This window comes from Pelophylax lessonae (assembly GCF_965119305.1).
Source record: "Pelophylax lessonae genome assembly, chromosome: 7".
In the NCBI taxonomy this organism is placed as follows: domain Eukaryota; kingdom Metazoa; phylum Chordata; class Amphibia; order Anura; family Ranidae; genus Pelophylax; species Pelophylax lessonae.
The window spans coordinates 275,754,787-275,774,016 of record NC_138774.1 but is presented as its reverse complement, the minus strand read 5'-3'; the positions used below and the strand labels follow the sequence as shown (position 1 = coordinate 275,774,016).

General features: G+C 44.7%; 1 protein-coding gene across 1 annotated transcript in view; it reads left to right on the top strand.

Moving 5' to 3' along the window:
* Nucleotides 1-1,911: 1,911 nt before the first annotated feature.
* The window catches only part of PTGES (prostaglandin E synthase), a 110,651-nt gene continuing 93,332 nt past the window's right edge, over nucleotides 1,912-19,230 (top strand). The window contains exon 1 of the mRNA XM_082263106.1: nucleotides 1,912-2,126. Within this exon, the coding sequence (XP_082119232.1) occupies nucleotides 2,022-2,126 (105 nt within the window). The 5' untranslated portion in view covers nucleotides 1,912-2,021. The remainder of the gene's footprint in view (nucleotides 2,127-19,230) is intronic.

Here is a 19,230-nt window from a genome sequence, read left to right as displayed (position 1 = left end):
AAAATGACCGACAATTTTGAAAAAAAAAAACAATATTATTATTTAAGTGTGACAGCGCTGAAAGCTGAAAACTGGCCTGGGCAGGGAGGGGGTACAAGTGCCCGGTAGGCAAGTGGTTAACCTGACAATTGCGCGGTCGTGCGACGCTGTACCCCAATAAAATTGATGTCCTTTTTTTCCCTACAAATAGAGCTTTCTTTTGGTGGTATTTGATCACCCCCTGCGGTTTTTATTTTTTGCGCTATAAACAGAAAAAGATCGACAATTCTGAAAAAAAAAAACAATATTTTTCACTTTCTGCTATATAACATTCCCAATAAAAAAAAAAACAAAACAAACAAAAAACAAAAGAAAAAAAAATTACCGACAATTTTGAAAAAATACAAAAAACAATATTTTTATTTAAGTGTGACAGCGCTGAAAGCTGAAAATTGGCCTGGGCAGGAATGGGGTAAAAGTGCCCAGTAGGCAAGTGGCTAGCTTTCTTTTGGTGGTATTTGATCACTTCTGCGGTTTTTATTTTTTGAGCTATAAACAAAAAAAGACTGACCATTTTTAAAAAGAAATATATATTTTAATTTAAGTGTGACAGCGCTGAAAGCTGAAAATTGGCCTGGGCAGGAAGGGGGTACAAGTGCCCGGTAGGCAAGTGGTTAACCTGACAATTGCGTGGTCATGCGACGCTGTATCCAAATAAATTTGTCCTTTTTTTTCCCTACAAATAGAGCTTTCTTTTGGTGGTATTTGATCACCTTTGCGGTTTTTATTTTTTGTTTCCCATTGCGCATTATTTTATTGCGCTATAAACAAAAAAAGAGCGACAATTCTGGGAAGAAAAACAATATTTTTCACTTTCTGCTATATAACATACCCAATAAAAAAAAAAAAACAAAACGAAACAAACAAAAAACAAAACAAAACAAAAAAACTGACCGACAATTTTGAAAAAAAAAAACAATATTTTTCACTTTCTGCTATATAACATTCCCAATAATAAAAAAACAAAACAAAAACAAACAAAAATCAAAACAAAAAAAAATGACCGACAATTTTGAAAAAAAAAAAACAAAAAACAATATTCTTCACTTTCTGCTATATAACATTCCCAATAATAAAAAAACAAAACAAAAACAAACAAAAATCAAAACAAAAAAAAATGACCGACAATTTTGAAAAAAAAAAACAAAAAACAATATTCTTCACTTTCTGCTATATAACATTCCCAATAATAAAAAAACAAAACAAAAACAAACAAAAATCAAAACAAAAAAAATGACCGACAATTTTGAAAAAAAAAACCAAAAAACAATATTCTTCACTTTCTGCTATATAACATTCCCAATAATAAAAAAACAAAACAAAAACAAACAAAAATCAAAACAAAAAAAAATGACCGACAATTTTGAAAAAAAAAAACCAAAAAACAATATTCTTCACTTTCTGCTATATAACATTCCCAATAATAAAAAACAAAACAAAACAAAAACAAACAAAAATCAAAACAAAAAAAAAAATGACCGACAATTTTGAAAAAAAAAAAACAAAAAACAATATTTTTCACTTTCTGCTATATAACATTCCCAATAATAAAAAACAAAACAAAAACAAACAAAAATCAAAACAAAAAAAATGACCGACAATTTTGAAAAAAAAAAACAAAAACCAATATTTTTATTTAAGTGTGACAGCGGGTTAATTTCCCGTCAAAAAAAAAAAAAAAGTTGCAAAAATCTGGAGACCAAAACAGAGTTATAATGTGGAATCATTGCCCCAGGTGACCATTCCGTTTTTGTCTTTTAATTTCCCAAAACGAAATGTGATTGGTCACCTTTTGGCTCAGAATTTGATCCCATTTTTTTTCTCTCCATTTCCAGTATTTCCAGTGGGAAGACAGAGCTAGATTCCCCCTTCTTGGGTCACTAGTTATTTAAGTCAAAGCCACTCCTGCTTCCTCTCTCCCCTCCCTGCACTGTCTTTTACTTCACATTCACTTCTGTCTGGACGCAACTCCGGCAGGCAAGATGGAAAATCAAGTATTTTTATCCTTCGTCTTCTACAGCACCCTCCTAATCCTGAAAATGTATACCTTGGCTATAATAACAGGGCAGATCCGGCTACGCAAAAAAGTAAGTTTCAAACTTTTTCTTTCTTTTTTCCTGTCTCTATATATGTAGTAACTTTTTAAAGTAGTTATTTGAAAACTTTTCTATTGAGAAGGGGGGGGGGGGGGTAAACTTTCTGTGAATAGTTTGTAGCACTTAAAAAGCCCCCGGGACTTGTGAATGCAACTTTCAATTTTTCCAGCTTGGATCCATGTGCTAAAAAAAAAGTCATTCCAAAAATTTTAGGGGGATTTGAAACAGCAAACAAAAGGGAAGCGTAAGACGGCAGCTGTCTCTTTTATACTCTTAGGCTGCTGTTTGTCACTTGGCGTGCCGATGATGGTAAATTGAGTGCTGATATTGAGAAGGGATGTCAACAACTAACTGGCAGGAAAAAGCGCAGTCGGTGCTTGGAGGTGAATGTGAGCTGCAGCAACGGATTTAACCCCTTAGGGTACAGCTGTTTTCCTGCACCACCGCTGGTACCCAGTTGTTGGATTTACGCTTTGCACTGCATGCATGCTATTATTATGTGATATTGTTTGTGTTTCCACCTTGAAGCATCAACACGTGTTTCGCTTTTGACAATCTAGCCCAGGGTTTCTCAACCAGGGTTCTGTTCCAGGTGCTCCATTATTTTTTTTTGGGGGGGGGGGGAGGGCGGCAAACAAACAACCCCCCCCCTCAGCCACACACCCACCCGCTTGTCCGCCAGCCAGCCAGCCCACAGTATATATGCAGTGCCCGCTGGGAGGTATAAGTAAAGGTTCCTCGGATGCAGATGGCAGTGGCCGGCACAGGTAGAAGTAGTCAGGGCCATCTTACCGAATGGGCACGCTGGGCAGTTGCCCGTGGGCCCCACTCTGCCCAGTAACCCAGCCCCAGCCAAGCATTATTCCCGATTCCTGTGTGCATCCCGCTGCCGAACTTAGCAGATGGCAAGCGCCTGTTGGCCCTGTGCTGCTGTCAGGCCACTTGGGCCGTGGAGGGGGAGCCCACAGCTGCAGGAATGACTGTCAGCCTCCAAGGGAACAGGCACACACAGGACAGTCGAGTCTGACCCCGTCTGTGCCTGTGTTCACCGGACTCAGCCGCCGAACTTGGAAGCTGCCATTAGCCTGGCACTGCTCTACCAATAAATATCGCCTTATCGATAATTTGCACTATTATTCTCGTGGGTGATCGTGTAGGCAGGGCCCCAGTGCACTGTATTGCCCGGGGCCCTTTAATGCTCTTAAGATGGCACTGGAAGTAGTAGGCAGTGCCCACCAGCCCCGCACTTACTGCATCCAGGTCGTGGGCAGCTTCCCCCGGCTTCCCTGGCTTCTTCTCCCTGCCCAATCCAGTCGCTTCTCCTCCCGGCCAATCCAGTCTTATTGGCCAGGAGGAGAAGCAGGAAGACAAAAGCGAATGAACATTCGCTAATGTCACAAGTAGGGTGGGCTCGGGGCGCAGTGCAGGTAAAGGTTCCTCAGATGCAGATGGCAGCGGCTGGCACAGGTAGAAGTAATAGGCAGTGCTCACCAGCCCTGCACTTACCGCATCCAGGTCATGGGTGGCTTCCCCGGCTTCTTCTCCCTTCCCAACCTGGTCACTTCTCTTCCCATCCAATCCAGTCTTATTGGCCAGTAGGAGAAGCAGGAAGACAAAAGCGAATGAACATTCGCTAATGTCACAAGTAGGTGGGCTAGGGGCGCAGTGCAGGTAAAGGTTCCTCAGATGCAGATGGCAGCGGCCGGCACAGGTAGAAGTAGTAGGCAGTGCCCACCAGCCCTGCACTTACTGCATTCAGGTCATGGATGGCTTCCCCGGCTTCTTCTCCCTGAACAATCCGGTCGTTCCCCCTCTGGCCAATCCAGTCTTATTGGCCAGAAGGAGAAGCAGGAAGACAAAAGTGAATGAAAATTCACTAATGTCACAAGTAGGTGGGCTCGGGGCGCAGTGCAGGTAAAGGTTCCTCAGATGCAGATGGCAGCGGCCGGCACAGGTAGAAGTAGTAGGCAGTGCCCACCAGCCCCGCACTAACCACATCCAGGTCATGGGTGGCTTCCCTTGCCTCTTCTCCCTGCCCAATCCGGTCACTTCTCCTCCCGGCCAAACCAGTCTTATTGGCCAGGAGGAGAAGCATGAAGACAAAAGCCAGTCAACATTCGCTAATGTCACAAGTAGGTGGGCTCGGGGCGCAGTGCAGGTAAAGGTTCCAGAGATGCAGATGGCAGTGGCCGGCACAGGTAAGAGTAGTCGGCAGTGCCCAGCAGCCCTGCACTTACCGCATCCAGGTCATGGGTGGCTTCCCCGGCTTCCTCTCCCTGCCCAATCCGGTCACTTCTCCTCTCGGCCAATCCAGTCTTATTGGCCAGGAGGAGAAGCAGGAAGACAAAAGCAAATGAACATTCGTAGGTGGGCTCGGGGCGCAGAGCCCAACTTTTTCTAAGCCAATTATAGCTTCAGGCTCATGTGCTTCTTAAAAAAAAAGAAAAAACTCATAGAAATACATGCATCCGGCGCCCCACATGGAGATTAGGGGCTGGCGCATAGGGATTAGGGGGGCGGCGCCCCGTGCACTCTTTATGGACAGGCCGCCGCTGCATGGAACCCTAGGGTTCCTCCTGAGGTTGCTAGGGGTTCCTTGAGCAATGGGCAATTTCTACCTCTCAGATAAGTTCCCAATGACACCATTGTTCCTTTTAGCTATCTGTAAGGGGGTAATTCTTTCCAATGATGACAAGAGTAAGGAACATTCTTCCCACTGACTGTCACACTAATGTGTCATGAGTTGTAGATTTTTAATTTTTAGCAGGGGTTCCCCCGAGACCAGAAATTTATTTCAAGGGTTCCTCTGTGTTGAAAAGGTTGAGAAAGGCTGGTCTAGCCCGCACAGGTGTCAAACTAGCGGCCCTCCAGCTGTTGCGGAACTTCAAGTCCTATGAGGCATTGCAAGGCTGATAGTTACAAGCATGACTGCCCCAGGCAGAGGCATGATGGGACTTGTAGTTCTGCAACAGCTGGAGGGCCTCATACTTTGACGTAGTGGTGGGCTTGAGCATGAAATGGCCATATGGTTGGACTAAATCCTAATTTTTACTTATTTTGATCAGGTCTTAGTTGCCTTGTTATATTTGATGGTTATTGCTTTTGCATGTGTGCGCTATCCTCTGTAGTTATATACAGCTGGAGGGCCGCAAGTTTGACACCCCTGATAGTTTAAATATTTATACACAGCATTTCACAAAAGTGAGTACACCCCTCACATTTTTGTAACTATTTTATTATATCTTTTCATGTGACAACACTGAAGAAATGACACTTTTCTACAATGTAAAGTAGTGAGTGTACAGCTTGTAAAACAGTGTAAATTTGCTGTCCCCTCAAAATAACTCAACACACAGCCATTGTCATGTGATTAGTTAGTGTTACAAGGTCTCATGTGTGAATAGGGAGCACATGGGTTAAATTTGGTGTTATCGCTCCCACTCTCTCATACTGGTCACTGGAAGTTCAACATGGCACCTCACAGTGAAGAACTCTGAGGATCTGAAAAAAAAGAATTGTTGCTCTACATAAAGATGGCCTAGGCTATAAGAAGATTGCCAAGACCCTGAAACTGAGCTGCAGCACGGTGGGGTGGCCAAGACTATACAGCAGTTTAACAGGACAGGTTCCACTCAGAACAGGCCTCGCCATGGTTGACCAGAGGTTGACTACACATGCTCAGTGTCATATCCAGAGGTTGTCTTTGGGAAATAAACGTATGAGTGCTGCCAGCATTGCTGCAGAGGTTGAAAGGGTGGGGGCGGGGTCAGCCTGTCAGTGCTCAGACCATACGCCACACATTGCATCAAATTGGTCTGCATGGCTGTCATCCCAGAAGGAAGCCTCTTCTAAAGATGATGCACAAGAAAGCCCACAAACAGTTTGTCTTGTCTTTAACTGTGGTATGTTTATTTTGCTTAACCATCTGTAGACGGTTCTCATTGCAATGCTTTATTTTCTCCCTATGTCTTACCTTAATTTATAGCCTGTTCTTATTATCTTTATTACCTGTTCTAAGTCTGTTTCTGAAGTGAAAATGTTGCTCTGTTTAGCCAGTCATACTTTATTAACTCCTGATTAGGTAATTGGAAAGCACCCAACCCCATCTCTAACAGAATATAAGTAAGCATCTCTTGGGGAAGGCACGTTTGCAAAGAGGGGCACGTTTGCTGTGGAGCTCTTTCTCAAAGTGGGGCTATTTCTATAAGTGGGAGCACCTCTGACTCTGCACTTCTGTGATTGCACAAAGTGAATGAACATAGAAAATACTGAGATAAACACCACACAGACTACAGGTGACCTTGTTTACCCCTTCAGCTCTCTCTCCTTGTAACATATACACTCTCTACCACTCCTGACAGCCATGTCCTCTATCCTTAAAGTCTCTCTCCTTCACCCCTCTTCTCCATCCGACAGCTTATATATTACCCTCACTTCTGTCCTCTCCTTATTACTGCACTTACCATCTCCTGCTATTTCAAATCCACAAGCACACAAAATCTCCAGGACACTGGGGCAAATCCCTTCATATAAATCACACTCTCATATTACCACCCTCGCCTTTCTGCTTCTCCTAACCTCTGGAGATATATCCCCAAACCCAGGGCCTCCATAATTTACCTGTACTCAACAAACCCATTACCCTGCACCCTCTGGCTGCAGCTGCAATAAGCAAAATTTGGTTCCCATCTCTCTTCTTCCCAAGACCAGACTACCTTTGGAATGTCCGCTCTGTCTGTAATAAACTCACCTCTCTCCATGACCTCTTTATCGTTAACTCATTAAATCTACTCGCCATTATCGAAACCTGGCTTCATGAATCCGACACTGCGTCTTCTGCTGCCCTATCCCAAGGTGGTCTTCTCTGGACTCACTCCCCCAGACCTAGTGGATGCAAGGGAAGGTGTGTCGGGATCCTTCTAGCCCCACAAAGCACCTTTCAGGTACTTAACTCACCTCCCTCTCTGTCACTCTCCTCATTTGAGGCACATTGCATTCATCTTTTCTCTCCAGTTTCTCTAAGGATAGCTGTAATCTACCGCCCCCCTGGACCAGTATCAGCTGGTCTTGACAACTTCTCTGCCTGGCTACCATACTTTCTCTCTTCTGAAATCCCCACAATCATTCTCTGGGACTTTAACATCCCTATTAACACTCCTGCCACTTCCAAACTTCTCAGTCTAACTTCCTCCTTTGACATGAAGCAATGGATACATGCTTCTACTCACTCTGAAGGCAATATCCTTGACCTTGTTTTCTCCCACCTATGAACTCCGCACAACCTTTCAAACAATCCTTTCCCTCTCTCTGATCACTACCTTATTAGTTTCACTCTCTCCCTCTCCTCCACCTCCTCTCCCTCCAATTGCCTTACAGTTACCCGTAGAAACCTACGCCATCTCAGCCCTTCTCTTCTCTACTCTGCTATCGACAGCCTCTATGACAAAATCTCACCCCTGTCCAGCATCGACCTAACCACTTCTGTCTACAACACTTCACTTTTAGCCTCCCTGAACACACTGCTCCCCCTCACTACACATCGAATCAGGCCCGACCCCTTCAACCTTGGTAAACAGATAACACTAGAAGTCTAAAAAAGTATAGCTGTGCTCTTGAGCGCCTATGGTGTAAGACTAGGTCATAGAAAGATTTCAACCAATATAAATCTGCCCTCCAAAAATACAATTCCAGCCTCCACACTGACAAGCAGACCTATTTTATCGCTCTCTTTAACAACTTAACATTCTGTCTCCGGCAACTCTTCTCTACCTTCAATTCTCTACTTCGTCCGCCACTACCTCCACCCACTAACTCACTCACTGCCCATGAGATCGCCAATTACTTCAAACAGAAGATTTATACAATTTGTGAGGAGATCTCGGCTGTTCAGATACCTTCCACGCTTTACACTTCATGCCCACAGGTACAATCACTACGTCCCTCACTCAACCCCACCATTATAGACGAGGTTGCTAAACTACTTGCTAACATCCAGCTAACCACCTGCCCTCTGGATCCTGTTCCCTCACAAATGCTACATTCACCCTCTGCCTCTATTGTACACTGTCTAACCCGCATCTTCAATCTCTCTTCTGGCATCTTCCCCAGCTCTCTAAAACATGCACTAGTCACCCCCATACTTAAAAAGTCCTCACTGGACCCAACCAGTCTTAACAACCTACTCCCTATCTCCTTGCTCCCCTTTTTATCCAAACTCCTTGAATGTCTGGTCTACAACAAATTGAGCGACCACCTTGCCAAGAATAGCCTTCTTGATTCCCTTCAGTCTGAATTTCGGCCTCAATACTACACTGAAGCTGCTCGCCTAAAACTAACAAACAATCTACTAACAGCGAAAACCAATGGGCACTATTGTGTACTCCTACTCGTGGACCTTTCTGCTGCCTTTGATATGGCTGACCACCCCCTCCTCCTCAAAAAACTCCACGCATTTGGTCTTCGTGACTGTACTCTTCACTGGTTCTCTTCCTACTTATCCAACCGCACCTTTAGCGCTTCTTATTATTCTACTTCCTCCTCTCCTCGTTCTTTCTCTGTTGGGGTCCCCCAAGGTTCTGTTCTTGGACCCCTCCTATTTTCAATATACACCTCCTCCTGGGTCAGCTGATAGCCTCCGATGGCTTCCAATACCATCTCCACGGTGATGATACCCAAGTCTATTTATCTACCCCTCAGCTCACTCCCTCAGTCTCCTCACGTATCACTAATTTACTATCAGATATATCAGTCTGGATGTCACACCACTTCCTCAAACTCAATCCATCCAAAACTGAACTTATAATTTTTCCTCTACCACGTGCCCCTTCCCCTGATCTCTCTGTCAAAATCGATGGTAAAACTATCAGCCCATCCCCACATGCCAAGGTCCTAGGTGAAGTCCTTGAAGCTGAACTCTCCTTCAAGCCCCATGTCCAATCACTGTCCAAATTTTGCCGCCTCAACCTGTGCAACATCTCCCAAATATGCCCCTTTCTAACCAATGACACAACAAAGCTCCTAGTTCACACCCCGGTCATCACGTGCCTCGACTACTGCAATTCCCTTCTCATTGGCTTACCTCTACACAGGCTATCCCCCCTTCAATCCATCATGAATGCTGCTGCCAGACTCATCCACTTTACTAATAGTCATACACCTTAGCTCAGTGTCCGCTACTCCTCTGTCAATCCCTGCACTGGCTTCTGCTCACCCAACTAATTAAATTAAAGATTACTAACAACTACTTACAAAGCCATCCACAATTTAGCCCCCAGCTACATCACGAGCCTAGTCTCAAAATACCAACCTAATTGCTCTCTTCGTTCCTCTGAAAACCTCCTGCTCTCTAGCTCCTTGGTCACCTCCTCCCATGCTCATCTCCAGGAGTTTTCCAGAGCCTCTCCAATCTTATGGAACTCCTTACCCCAATCTGTCCGATTATCTCCAACTCTATTAGATTTTAAATGATCCCTGAAAACCCTCCTCTTCAGAGAAGCCTATCCTACCCACACCTAACAACTGTACTTCCATTTTCTCCATCAGCTCATCCCCCACAGTTATTGCCTTTTGTTTCACTTGATCCTCCCTTCTAGATTGTAAGCTCTAATGAGCAGGGCCCTCTAATTCCTCCTGTATTGAATTGTACTGTAACTGTATTATCTTCCCTCATAATCTAAAGCGCTGCGCAAACTGTTGGCGCTATATAAATTCTGTATAATAATAATATTTCTGACACTTGTTGTTTACAAGTTAAAATCAGTATTTTTTGCTAGAAAATTACTTAGAATCCCCAAACATATATTTTTTTCTTAGCAGAGACCCTAGAGAATAAAATGATGGAGATCATTGCAATACTTTGTCACATTGTTTTTGCGCAGCGGTCTTACAAATGCAATTTTTTGGGAAACAATACACTTTTTTGATTTAAAATAAAAGAAAACAGTGAATTTAGCCCAATTTTTGGCTATAATGTGAAAGAGAATGTTACGCCAAGTAAATAGATACCCAACATGTCATGCCTCAAAATTGCGCACGCTCGTGGAATGGCGACAAACATTGGTACATAAAAATCTCCATAGGCGACGCTTTAAAAATTTCTGTAGGTTTCTAGTTTAGAATTACAGAAGAGATCTAGGGCTAAAATTATTTCTCTCGCTCTAACAATCACTGCGATACCTCACATGTGTGGTTTGAACACTGTTTACATATGCGGGCGCGACTTGCATATGCATTTGCTTTTGCGTGTGAGCTCGGAGGGACGGGGCGCTTTAAATTAGTTTTTCTTATTTATTCTACCTTTTATTTTTACACTGTCCCTTTAAAAAACAATTTTGATCACTTTTATTCATATTACAAGGAATGTAAACATCCCTTTTAATAGAAATAAGCAGGACAGGTCCTCTTTAATGTGAGATCTGGGGTCAACAAGACCTCAGATCTCACATCGACACTTTTAAAAGCAATGCCAAAAATGTAATTTTTAAAAAAAATTTTTTTAGCAAGAACAAAAATGGCCCCTTTAAGGGGATTGGGAGGAAGCGACGTATAATGTCGCTGCAGTCCTCCAAGGCCATAGAGTCGAGTGGGGGCCATCCATCTGCCCTTACTCGGATTTCTGCCTAGGATATGAAGGGATCGGATTGTTTTCCCTGCTACCGATGGCTCAGGTAAGCGGGGAGCTTTCCTGCCACCCATAAAAGTGATCCCATGGCAAATCCACCGCTAGGACCACTTTTATGTGAAAGGACTGCTCACCCTGTATGACAATACCGGGGTTATGGCAGCTATTTGTCTGGAAGTGGTTTAATCCATTTTGAAATAAGGCTGTAATATAACAAAATGTGGAAAAAGTGAAGCGCTGTGAATACTTTCTGGATGCACAACTGGATGCAGTTTACGCAGTAATAAAGCCTAGTATTGATGCCAGTTTATGCAGTAATAAAGCCTAGCATTGGTGTCAGTTGATGCAGTAATAAAGCCTAGTATTGGTGCCAGTTTACACAGTAATAAAGCCTAGCATTGGTGCCAGTTTACACAGTAATAAAGCCTAGCATTGGTGCCAGTTTACACCAGTAAGAAAGCCTAGCATTGGTGCCAGTTTACACAGTAATAAAGCCTAGCATTGGTGGCAGTTTACACAGTAATAAAGTCTAGCATTGGTGCCAGTTTACACAGTAATAAAGCATAGTATTGGTGCCAGTTTATACAGTAATAAAGCCCATCATTGGTGCCAGTTTACACAGTAATAAAGCCTAGCATTGGTGCCAGTTTACGCAGTAATAAAGCCTAGTATTGATGCCAGTTTACACAGTAATAAAGCCTAGCATTGGTACCAGTTTACACAGTAATAAAGCCTAGCATTGGTGCCAGTTTACACAGTAATAAAGCCTAGCATTGGTGCCAGTTTATACAGTAATAAAGCCTAGCATTGGTGCCAGTTTACACAGTAATAAAGCCCAGCATTGGTGCCAGTTTACACAGTAATAAAGCCTAGCATTGGTGCCAGTTTATGCAGTAATAACGCCTAATATTGATGCCAGTTTACACAGTAATAAAGCCTAGCATTGGTACCAGTTTACACAGTAATAAAGCCTAGCATTGGTGCCAGTTTACACAATAATAAAGCCTAGTATTGATGCCAGTTTACACAGTAATAAAGCCCAGCATTGGTGCCAGTTTGCACAGTAATAAAGCATAGCATTGGTGCCATTTTACACAGTAATAAAGCCTAGTATTGGTGCCAGTTTATGCAGTAATTAAGCCTAGCATTGGTGCCAGTTTACACAGTAATAAAGCCTAGTATTGGTGCCAGTTTACACAGTATTAAAGCCTAGTATTGGTGCCAGTTTACCCAGTAATAAAGCCCAGCATTGGTGCCAGTTTACACAGTAATAAAGCATAGCATTGGTGCCAGTTTACACAGTAATAAAGCCTAGTATTGGCAACAGTTTATGCAGTAGTAAAGCCTAGCATTAGTGCAAGTTTACACAGTAATAAAGCCTAGTATTGGTGCCAGTTTACACAGTAATAAAGCCTAGCATTAGTGCCAGCTTACACAGTAATAAAGCCTAGTATTGGTGCCAGTTTACACAGTAATAAAGCATAGTATTGGTGCCAGTTTATACAGTAATAAAGCCCATCATTGGTGCCAGTTTACACAGTAATAAAGCCTAGCATTGGTGCCAGTTTACGCAGTAATAAAGCCTAGTATTGGTGCCAGTTTACACAGTAATAAAGCCTAGCATTGATGCCATGCTCTCAGCGTGGAGGAGGTAGGGAAGAATAGTGAGACCTGCCAACCACAGTGATGAAAGTGTTAAGGCCAGCCGCGACAGTGGGTGACCGTCTTACCACTTTTATCAACTTCATGGGAGATCTTTATGATTTCCCCACAGGTCTCTTGATGGGCTACAGTACAGCGCACCTCTCCATCCAGGACTCATGCCCCTTCAGCAGGAGTGCCCAAACTTTTGAGGAGCGAGGGCCACTTTAGTGACTTGGTAACTGGTTGCGGGCCACAATGAGCGGAGCGGGCAGATGACAAACCGTATCCACTCAGCCCGCTCTACTCTATGGGCCCTCCGATCTGATCCACCCAGACGGAAGGGGTTGGATTCCCTTCTGTTTTTTTAGGTGGATCGGATTGGAGATAGGCGAGCATAAATAGATCTGCTGCTCTATGGAGGTGAATGGAGGGTAAGGCAGTTTTAAAAATGGTATAAGCACTATTTGGAGCCCTTTCATTGCATGTGTCATCACATCTGACCGGGAGATTGGCTTTTGTGTCAGCAGAGCATCTGTGAGATCTACTTCGTACTAATTGAACCGAGGGTGGTTTACAGGTGCAATCTGACCTAGCTTAATTGTAGGGTCACATCTTATGAGGTGATGCTTCAATCAGGAGGGGGGAGCACGAGTGAGGTGGCAGATAACTTTTTGCTGTTGGAGCACTTTTTTGAGCACCTAATTGGATTAAGGACATTGATCAAGATTGTATCAAAATAATCACTGCATATGGTGAACACTCATGGTAGCTGGTGAGACTCTTTCTGCTTAACTCTCGAGTATAAGGCCTCATGCACACGGGACGTTTTTACAGCGGCTGTTCTTGGCGTTTTTTTCTGCAGCTAGTAATATCCCCAGCATGTTCTCCTATGTCTCCATGCACACACAGGCTGTTATCAGCAGTTTTTGGCAGGGGCGTTTTCTGGCTGGGAAAAAAAACAAAAATGAGTGGGTTTTGAGTGGCGTTTCAATAAATGCTGATAAACGTCAAAAAACGCTGCTAACTGGCATTTTTTGATGTTTTTATTCTATTGCTTCTTTTTAAGCCTGGGTTCTGTTTGGAGGTGTCATTGATGGAACATAGCCAGGGTTTACACTGGTGAATGCTGAACACTGCATGGGATTTACACCAAAACCGCACCGCATTCCTGTACACATCACATGGGATGTCTGTGCGATGCGATTTCAGCCATATATTTTGTATGACTCAAATTGCATCACATTTGCACCAAAATGTTGGAGGACCCTTCTTTTCTCCACACCTAATCACATTGCATGGGTGTGAACACTCATGCGATGCGATTCTGGCAAGCGCACTGCATTTTGCAATCTGTTTCGGGGTATCGTTCATGGAACATGAAGCCCTGTTGACATTGTTGATTTGGCACGCGATTTGTCATGTCGAATCACATGTCAAATTGGAGCTTATTGCCGGCACCGGTTCACACTGAGGTCGGGTATGAAATCATTCAGCTAAAAGCGCACAATTTCAAACTCGCATGTCAGTGCATCTTGGGGGGGGGGGGGGCGATTTGACAGACATTTGTACGGGTTCATGCATAGATGATTATTAAAATCGCCCTGAAGTCACCAAAAGTATTGCAGAAACTACTTTTGGGAATTGGCGCGGCGCCGCAAAGTCAGGGTTGCACCAGATCAAAATTGCTGATGTCCGTGCCATGCGAATTAAGCCATACACTTCTATGACTGAACTCACATTTGATTCACACGATAAAGGTGCAGGAACCTTTTTTTTTCCCCTCACTGGAATCGGATCGCATGGGTGTTCACTCCCATGCGATCCGATTCCTGTCTGAATTTACAGTTGGCACTGCGATCTGCGAACCAATCTGGGGGTGTCATTATTTTGTATTGACACCCACAGTGGTTCGCAGAGGGCACTGTGAACTGCCTGCGGGGGAGATGCCATGCGGGAACCCTCACTAGAATCACGCTGGTTCTCGCATCGCAGTAGTGTTAACCCAGGCTTAGTGCTATATCAACCTTAGGGTTTCTCTGATGTCTCTGTGATGGAGTTAACCAGAAAGTAGCTAAGAAAAAGTTTTAGACCCCTTTCACACTTGTGCGACAGAAAAGTCACGTGATTTGGCTGCAATTTTTTGCAGCGATTTTGACTGGACTTGAAGCAATGCCTGTGTAATCTTGAGGTCTATGGACCTCAAAACGCATCAAAGTCCGACCAAGGTAGTGCAGGGACTACTTTGAAGTCGTTGAGACTTAAAGTCGCACAGATATGAACGGCATTCATTGGAAATCATGGAGTACACTTGTCATGCGACTTTGCAGTCCCAAGTTGCACAAATGTGAAGGGAGCCTTAGTGTGTCAATTCTGGTCATGCAGGACTCTGCAGTCACTATATCTGGTCATGCAGGACTCTGCAGTCACTATATCTGCTCTCCCCAGGACTCTGCATTCACTATATCTGGTCTCCCCAGGACCCTGCATTCCCTATATCTGGTCTCTCCAGGAACTGGCATTCACGATATCTGGTCTCCCCATGAGCCTGCATTTACTATATCTGGTCCCCCCAGGAGCCTGCATTCACTATATCTGGTCTCCCCATGAGCCTGCATTTACTATATCTGGTCCCCCCAGGAGCCTGCATTCACTATATCTGGTCTCCCCAGGAGCCTGCAGTCACTATATCTGGTCTCCCCAGGAGCCTGCATTCACTATTTCTGCTCTCCCAGGACCCTGCATTCACTATATCTGATCTCCCCAGGAGCCTCCAGTCACTATATCTGGTCTCCCCAGGAGCCTGCATTCATTATATCTGGTCTCCCCAGGAGCCTGCCTCCTCTATATCTGTTCTCCCCAGGACCCTGCATTCACTATATCTGGTCTCCCCAGGAGCCTGCATTCACTATATCTGTTCTCCCCAGGAGCATCCATTCACTATACCTCCTCCCCAGTAGCGTGCATTCACTATATCTGGTCTTCCCAGGAGCCTGCATTCACTATATCTGGTTTCCCCAGTAGCCTGCATTCACTATATCTGGTCTCCCCAGGACCCTGCATTCACTATATCTGGTCTCCCCAGGATCCTGCATTCACTATATCTGGTCTCCCCAGGACCCTGCAGTCACTATATCTGGTCTCCCCAGGACCCTGCATTCACTATATCTGGCCTCCAGAGTAGCCTGCATTCACTATATATGGTCTCTCCAGGAGCCTGCATTCACTATATCTGGTCTCCCCAGGAGCATGCACTCACTATATCTGGTCTCCCCAGGAGCATGCATTCACTATATCTGGTCTCCTCGGGAGCATGCATTCACTATATCTGGTCTCCCCAGGAGCATGCATTCACTATATCTGGTCTCCCCAGGAGCCTGCAGTCACTATATCTGCTCTCCCCAGGACCCTGCAGTCACTATATCTGGTCTCCCCAGGACCCTGCAGTCACTATATCTGGTCTCCCCAGGAGCCTGCATTCACTATATCTGGTCTCCCTAGGAGCCTGCAGTCACTATATCTGGTCTCCCCAAGACCCTGCAGTCACTATATCTGGTCTCCACAGGACCCTGCATTCACTATATCTGGTCTCCCCAGTAGCCTGCATTCACTATATCTGGTATTCCCAGGAGCCTGCATTCACTATATCTGCTCTCCCAGGAGTCTGCATTCACTATATCTGGTCTCCCCAGGAGCCTGCATTCACTATATCTGGTCTCCCCAGGACCCTGCATTCACTATATCTGCTCTCCCCAGGAGTCTGCATTCACTATATCTGGTCTCCCACAGGACACAGAGCATGGAAATGCAACTATTTTAGTAAATATAAACTGCTGAATACTTTTTCTCATCAGCAGTATGTAGCAGTCTTGTGACCTCTATCAGTGTCTGGTTAAAGCTTGTAAAAGGAGTTTTCATTCTGCTCAGACTGTCCTAAGAGGCTGCAGGACCCCTTACCCTCTCTCTGGACAGTGCTGATTAGCCCTGTGCTGATCATATGCACCCCCCCCCCCCCAAAAAAAAAAAAAAAAAAAAATCTCTAGCAATACACACCAAATTGAGCATGTACAGAGTGACTCCAAGGCTATGTTCTGATGGATTGGGGACAATAAAAGAAGGGTAGGATCAGAGAAGACAGGATCAAACAGCCTTTTTACACAATGCGGAGGATTAACCCCTTAGGTTTCACAGTAGCATTAACAAGCATACTTTACTGCATATACAGACTTATTTTACTGTTGTGAGTAACCCCCCACCACCACCAAAAAAAATCCAAATCAAACTGACCATGTGCAGAGTGGCCCCAAGGCTATGTACTATCAGCAAATGGATTGGGAACAGTGGAAGAAGGGGAGGATCAGAGAGACCAGATCAAACTGTCTTTTTACACAATGCGGAGGGTTAACCCCTTAGGTTCCACAGTGAGTATAACAAGCATATTTTACTACATATACTGACTGATTTTACTGTTGTGGGTAAACCCTCCCAAAAAAACAAATTCTAACAATACAGACCAAACTGAGCGTGTGCAGAGTGCCCCCAAGGCTCTGTACTATCAGCAAATGGATTGGGAACAGTGGAAGAAGGGGAGGTTTAGAGAAGACAGGATCAAACTGTCTTTTTACACAATGCGCAGGGTTAACCCCTTGGGTTCCACAGTGAGTATACCAAGCATGCTTTACTGCATATACAGACTGATTTCACTGTTGTGGGTTTAGTAACACTTTAGGTCCCGCTTCACACATAAACCCTGCGAATCCACTCCCCTTCAAATCGCAGGCAGTTCACCCTGTCATATGCGAATTGCTGGGGGGTGGCAATACAAAGTTAACGACACCCCTAGATCAGTTCGCATATCGCAGTGAGAACTGTCAGTTTGGACACTAATCAGATCGCATAGGTGTAAACACTCATGCGATCCGATTCTGGTGCGGACCCAAAAAAGGGTCCTGTGTGACTTGTGTCTGAATGTGATGCAAATTCAGCCATACAATCTGTATGGCTGAATTTGCATCGCAGAGACATCGCATGCGATTTGCAGGGCAGTACCCTCCGAATTACATGGGATGTCTGACATCGCAGATATCTGAACTGGCACTTATGCTATATCTGGTGTCTGTAGGTAGCCTCGGGGTTTCTTTGATGTCTCTGTGATTTAACCTGAAAAAGTTTTAGCGCGTCACTTCTGGTCATGCATTGTGCTGTCTTTTGCAGGATCTTTCATGTGCTAAGATGCTTGTATTTAGAGGTAATCCCCGACTCTCTCCCACCCCCATGGTTCACATATTCACGTGAAAAGGTCAAATTACGTCTCCATTCAATGATCTGTTAGGAAAGTGGGCCACAGGGCATGCAGACAAAGGTGGGAGGTACTGCTCAGCCCCCAGCGAGTAAAGAAAAACCTGAAACATGTCACATTGAGTGATGTTACTTACAAAGACCTTGTCAGTTGTCACCATATCTTTCATCTCAGCAATAATCTTCCCATAAGATTATATCTGCATTTAGCATATTTAATGCTAAATGTAATGCTAAATTTAATGCTAATTTAATGCCCGTAATTTCGGGTGACCAGACGTCTCCGGTTTCTGGGGACAGTCCCCGGACTGAGGACACTGTCCCCGGACCAAGTCTGTCCCTGGTTTTGTCCCCGGATTTAGTCCTATGGCCAGCGCTCCGTGTATTATGCAGTCCTGTGCTTAGCGCTCTGTGTATTATGTAGTCCTGTGCCTAGCGCTCTGTGTATTATGTAGTCCTGTGCCTAGCGCTCTGTGTATTATGCAGTCTTGTGCCCAGTGCTCTGTGTATTATGCAGTCCTGTACCCAGTGCTTTGTGTATTATGCAGTCCTGTGCCCAGCGCTCTGTGTATTATGTAGTCCTGTGCCCAGCGCTCTGTGTATTATGTAGTCCTGTGCACAGCGCTCTGTGTATTATGCAGTCCTGTGCCCAGCGCTCTGTGTATTATGCAGTCCTGTGCCCAGCTCTCTGTGTATTATGTAGTCCTGTGCCCAGCGCTCTGTGTGTTATGCAGTCCTGTGCCCAGAGCTCTGTGTATTATGCAGTCCTGTGCCCAGCGCTTTGTGTATTATGCAGTCTTGTGCCCAGTGCTCTGTGTATTATGCAGTCCTGTGCTCAGCGCTCTGTGTATTATGTAGCCCTGTGCCCAGCGCTTTGTGTATTATGTAGTCCTGTGGCCAGCACTCTGTGTATTATGTAGTCCTGTGTCCAGCGCTCTGTGTATTATGTAGTCCTGTGCCCAGTGCTCTGTGTATTATGTAGTCCTGTGCCCAGCGCTTTGTGTATTATGTAGTCCTGTGCCCAGAGCTCTGTGTATTATTTAGTCCTAACCCAGTGCTCTGTGTGTTATGTAGTCCTGTGCCCAGCGCTCTGTGTATTATGCAGTCCTGTGCCCAGCGCTCTGTGTATTATGCAGTCCTGTGCCCAGCGCTCTGTGTATTATGCAGTTCTGTGCCCAGCGCTCTGTGTATTATGTAGTCCTGTGCTCAGCGCTCTGTGTATTATGTAGTCCTGTGCCCACCCCTTCAACCTCTGCAGCAATGCTGGCAGCACTCATACGTCTATTTCCCAAAGACAACCTCTGGATATGACGCTGAACACTCAACCTCTTTGGTCGACCATGGTGAGGTCTGTTCTGAGTGGAACTGTCCTTTTAAACTGCTGTATGGTCTTGGCCACCCTGCTGCAGCTCAGTTTTAGGGTCTTGGCAATCTTCTTATAGCCTAGGCCATCTTTATGTAGAGCAACAATTCTTTTTTTCAGATCCTCAGAGAGTTCTTTGCCATGAGGTGCCATGTTGAACTTCCAGTGATCAG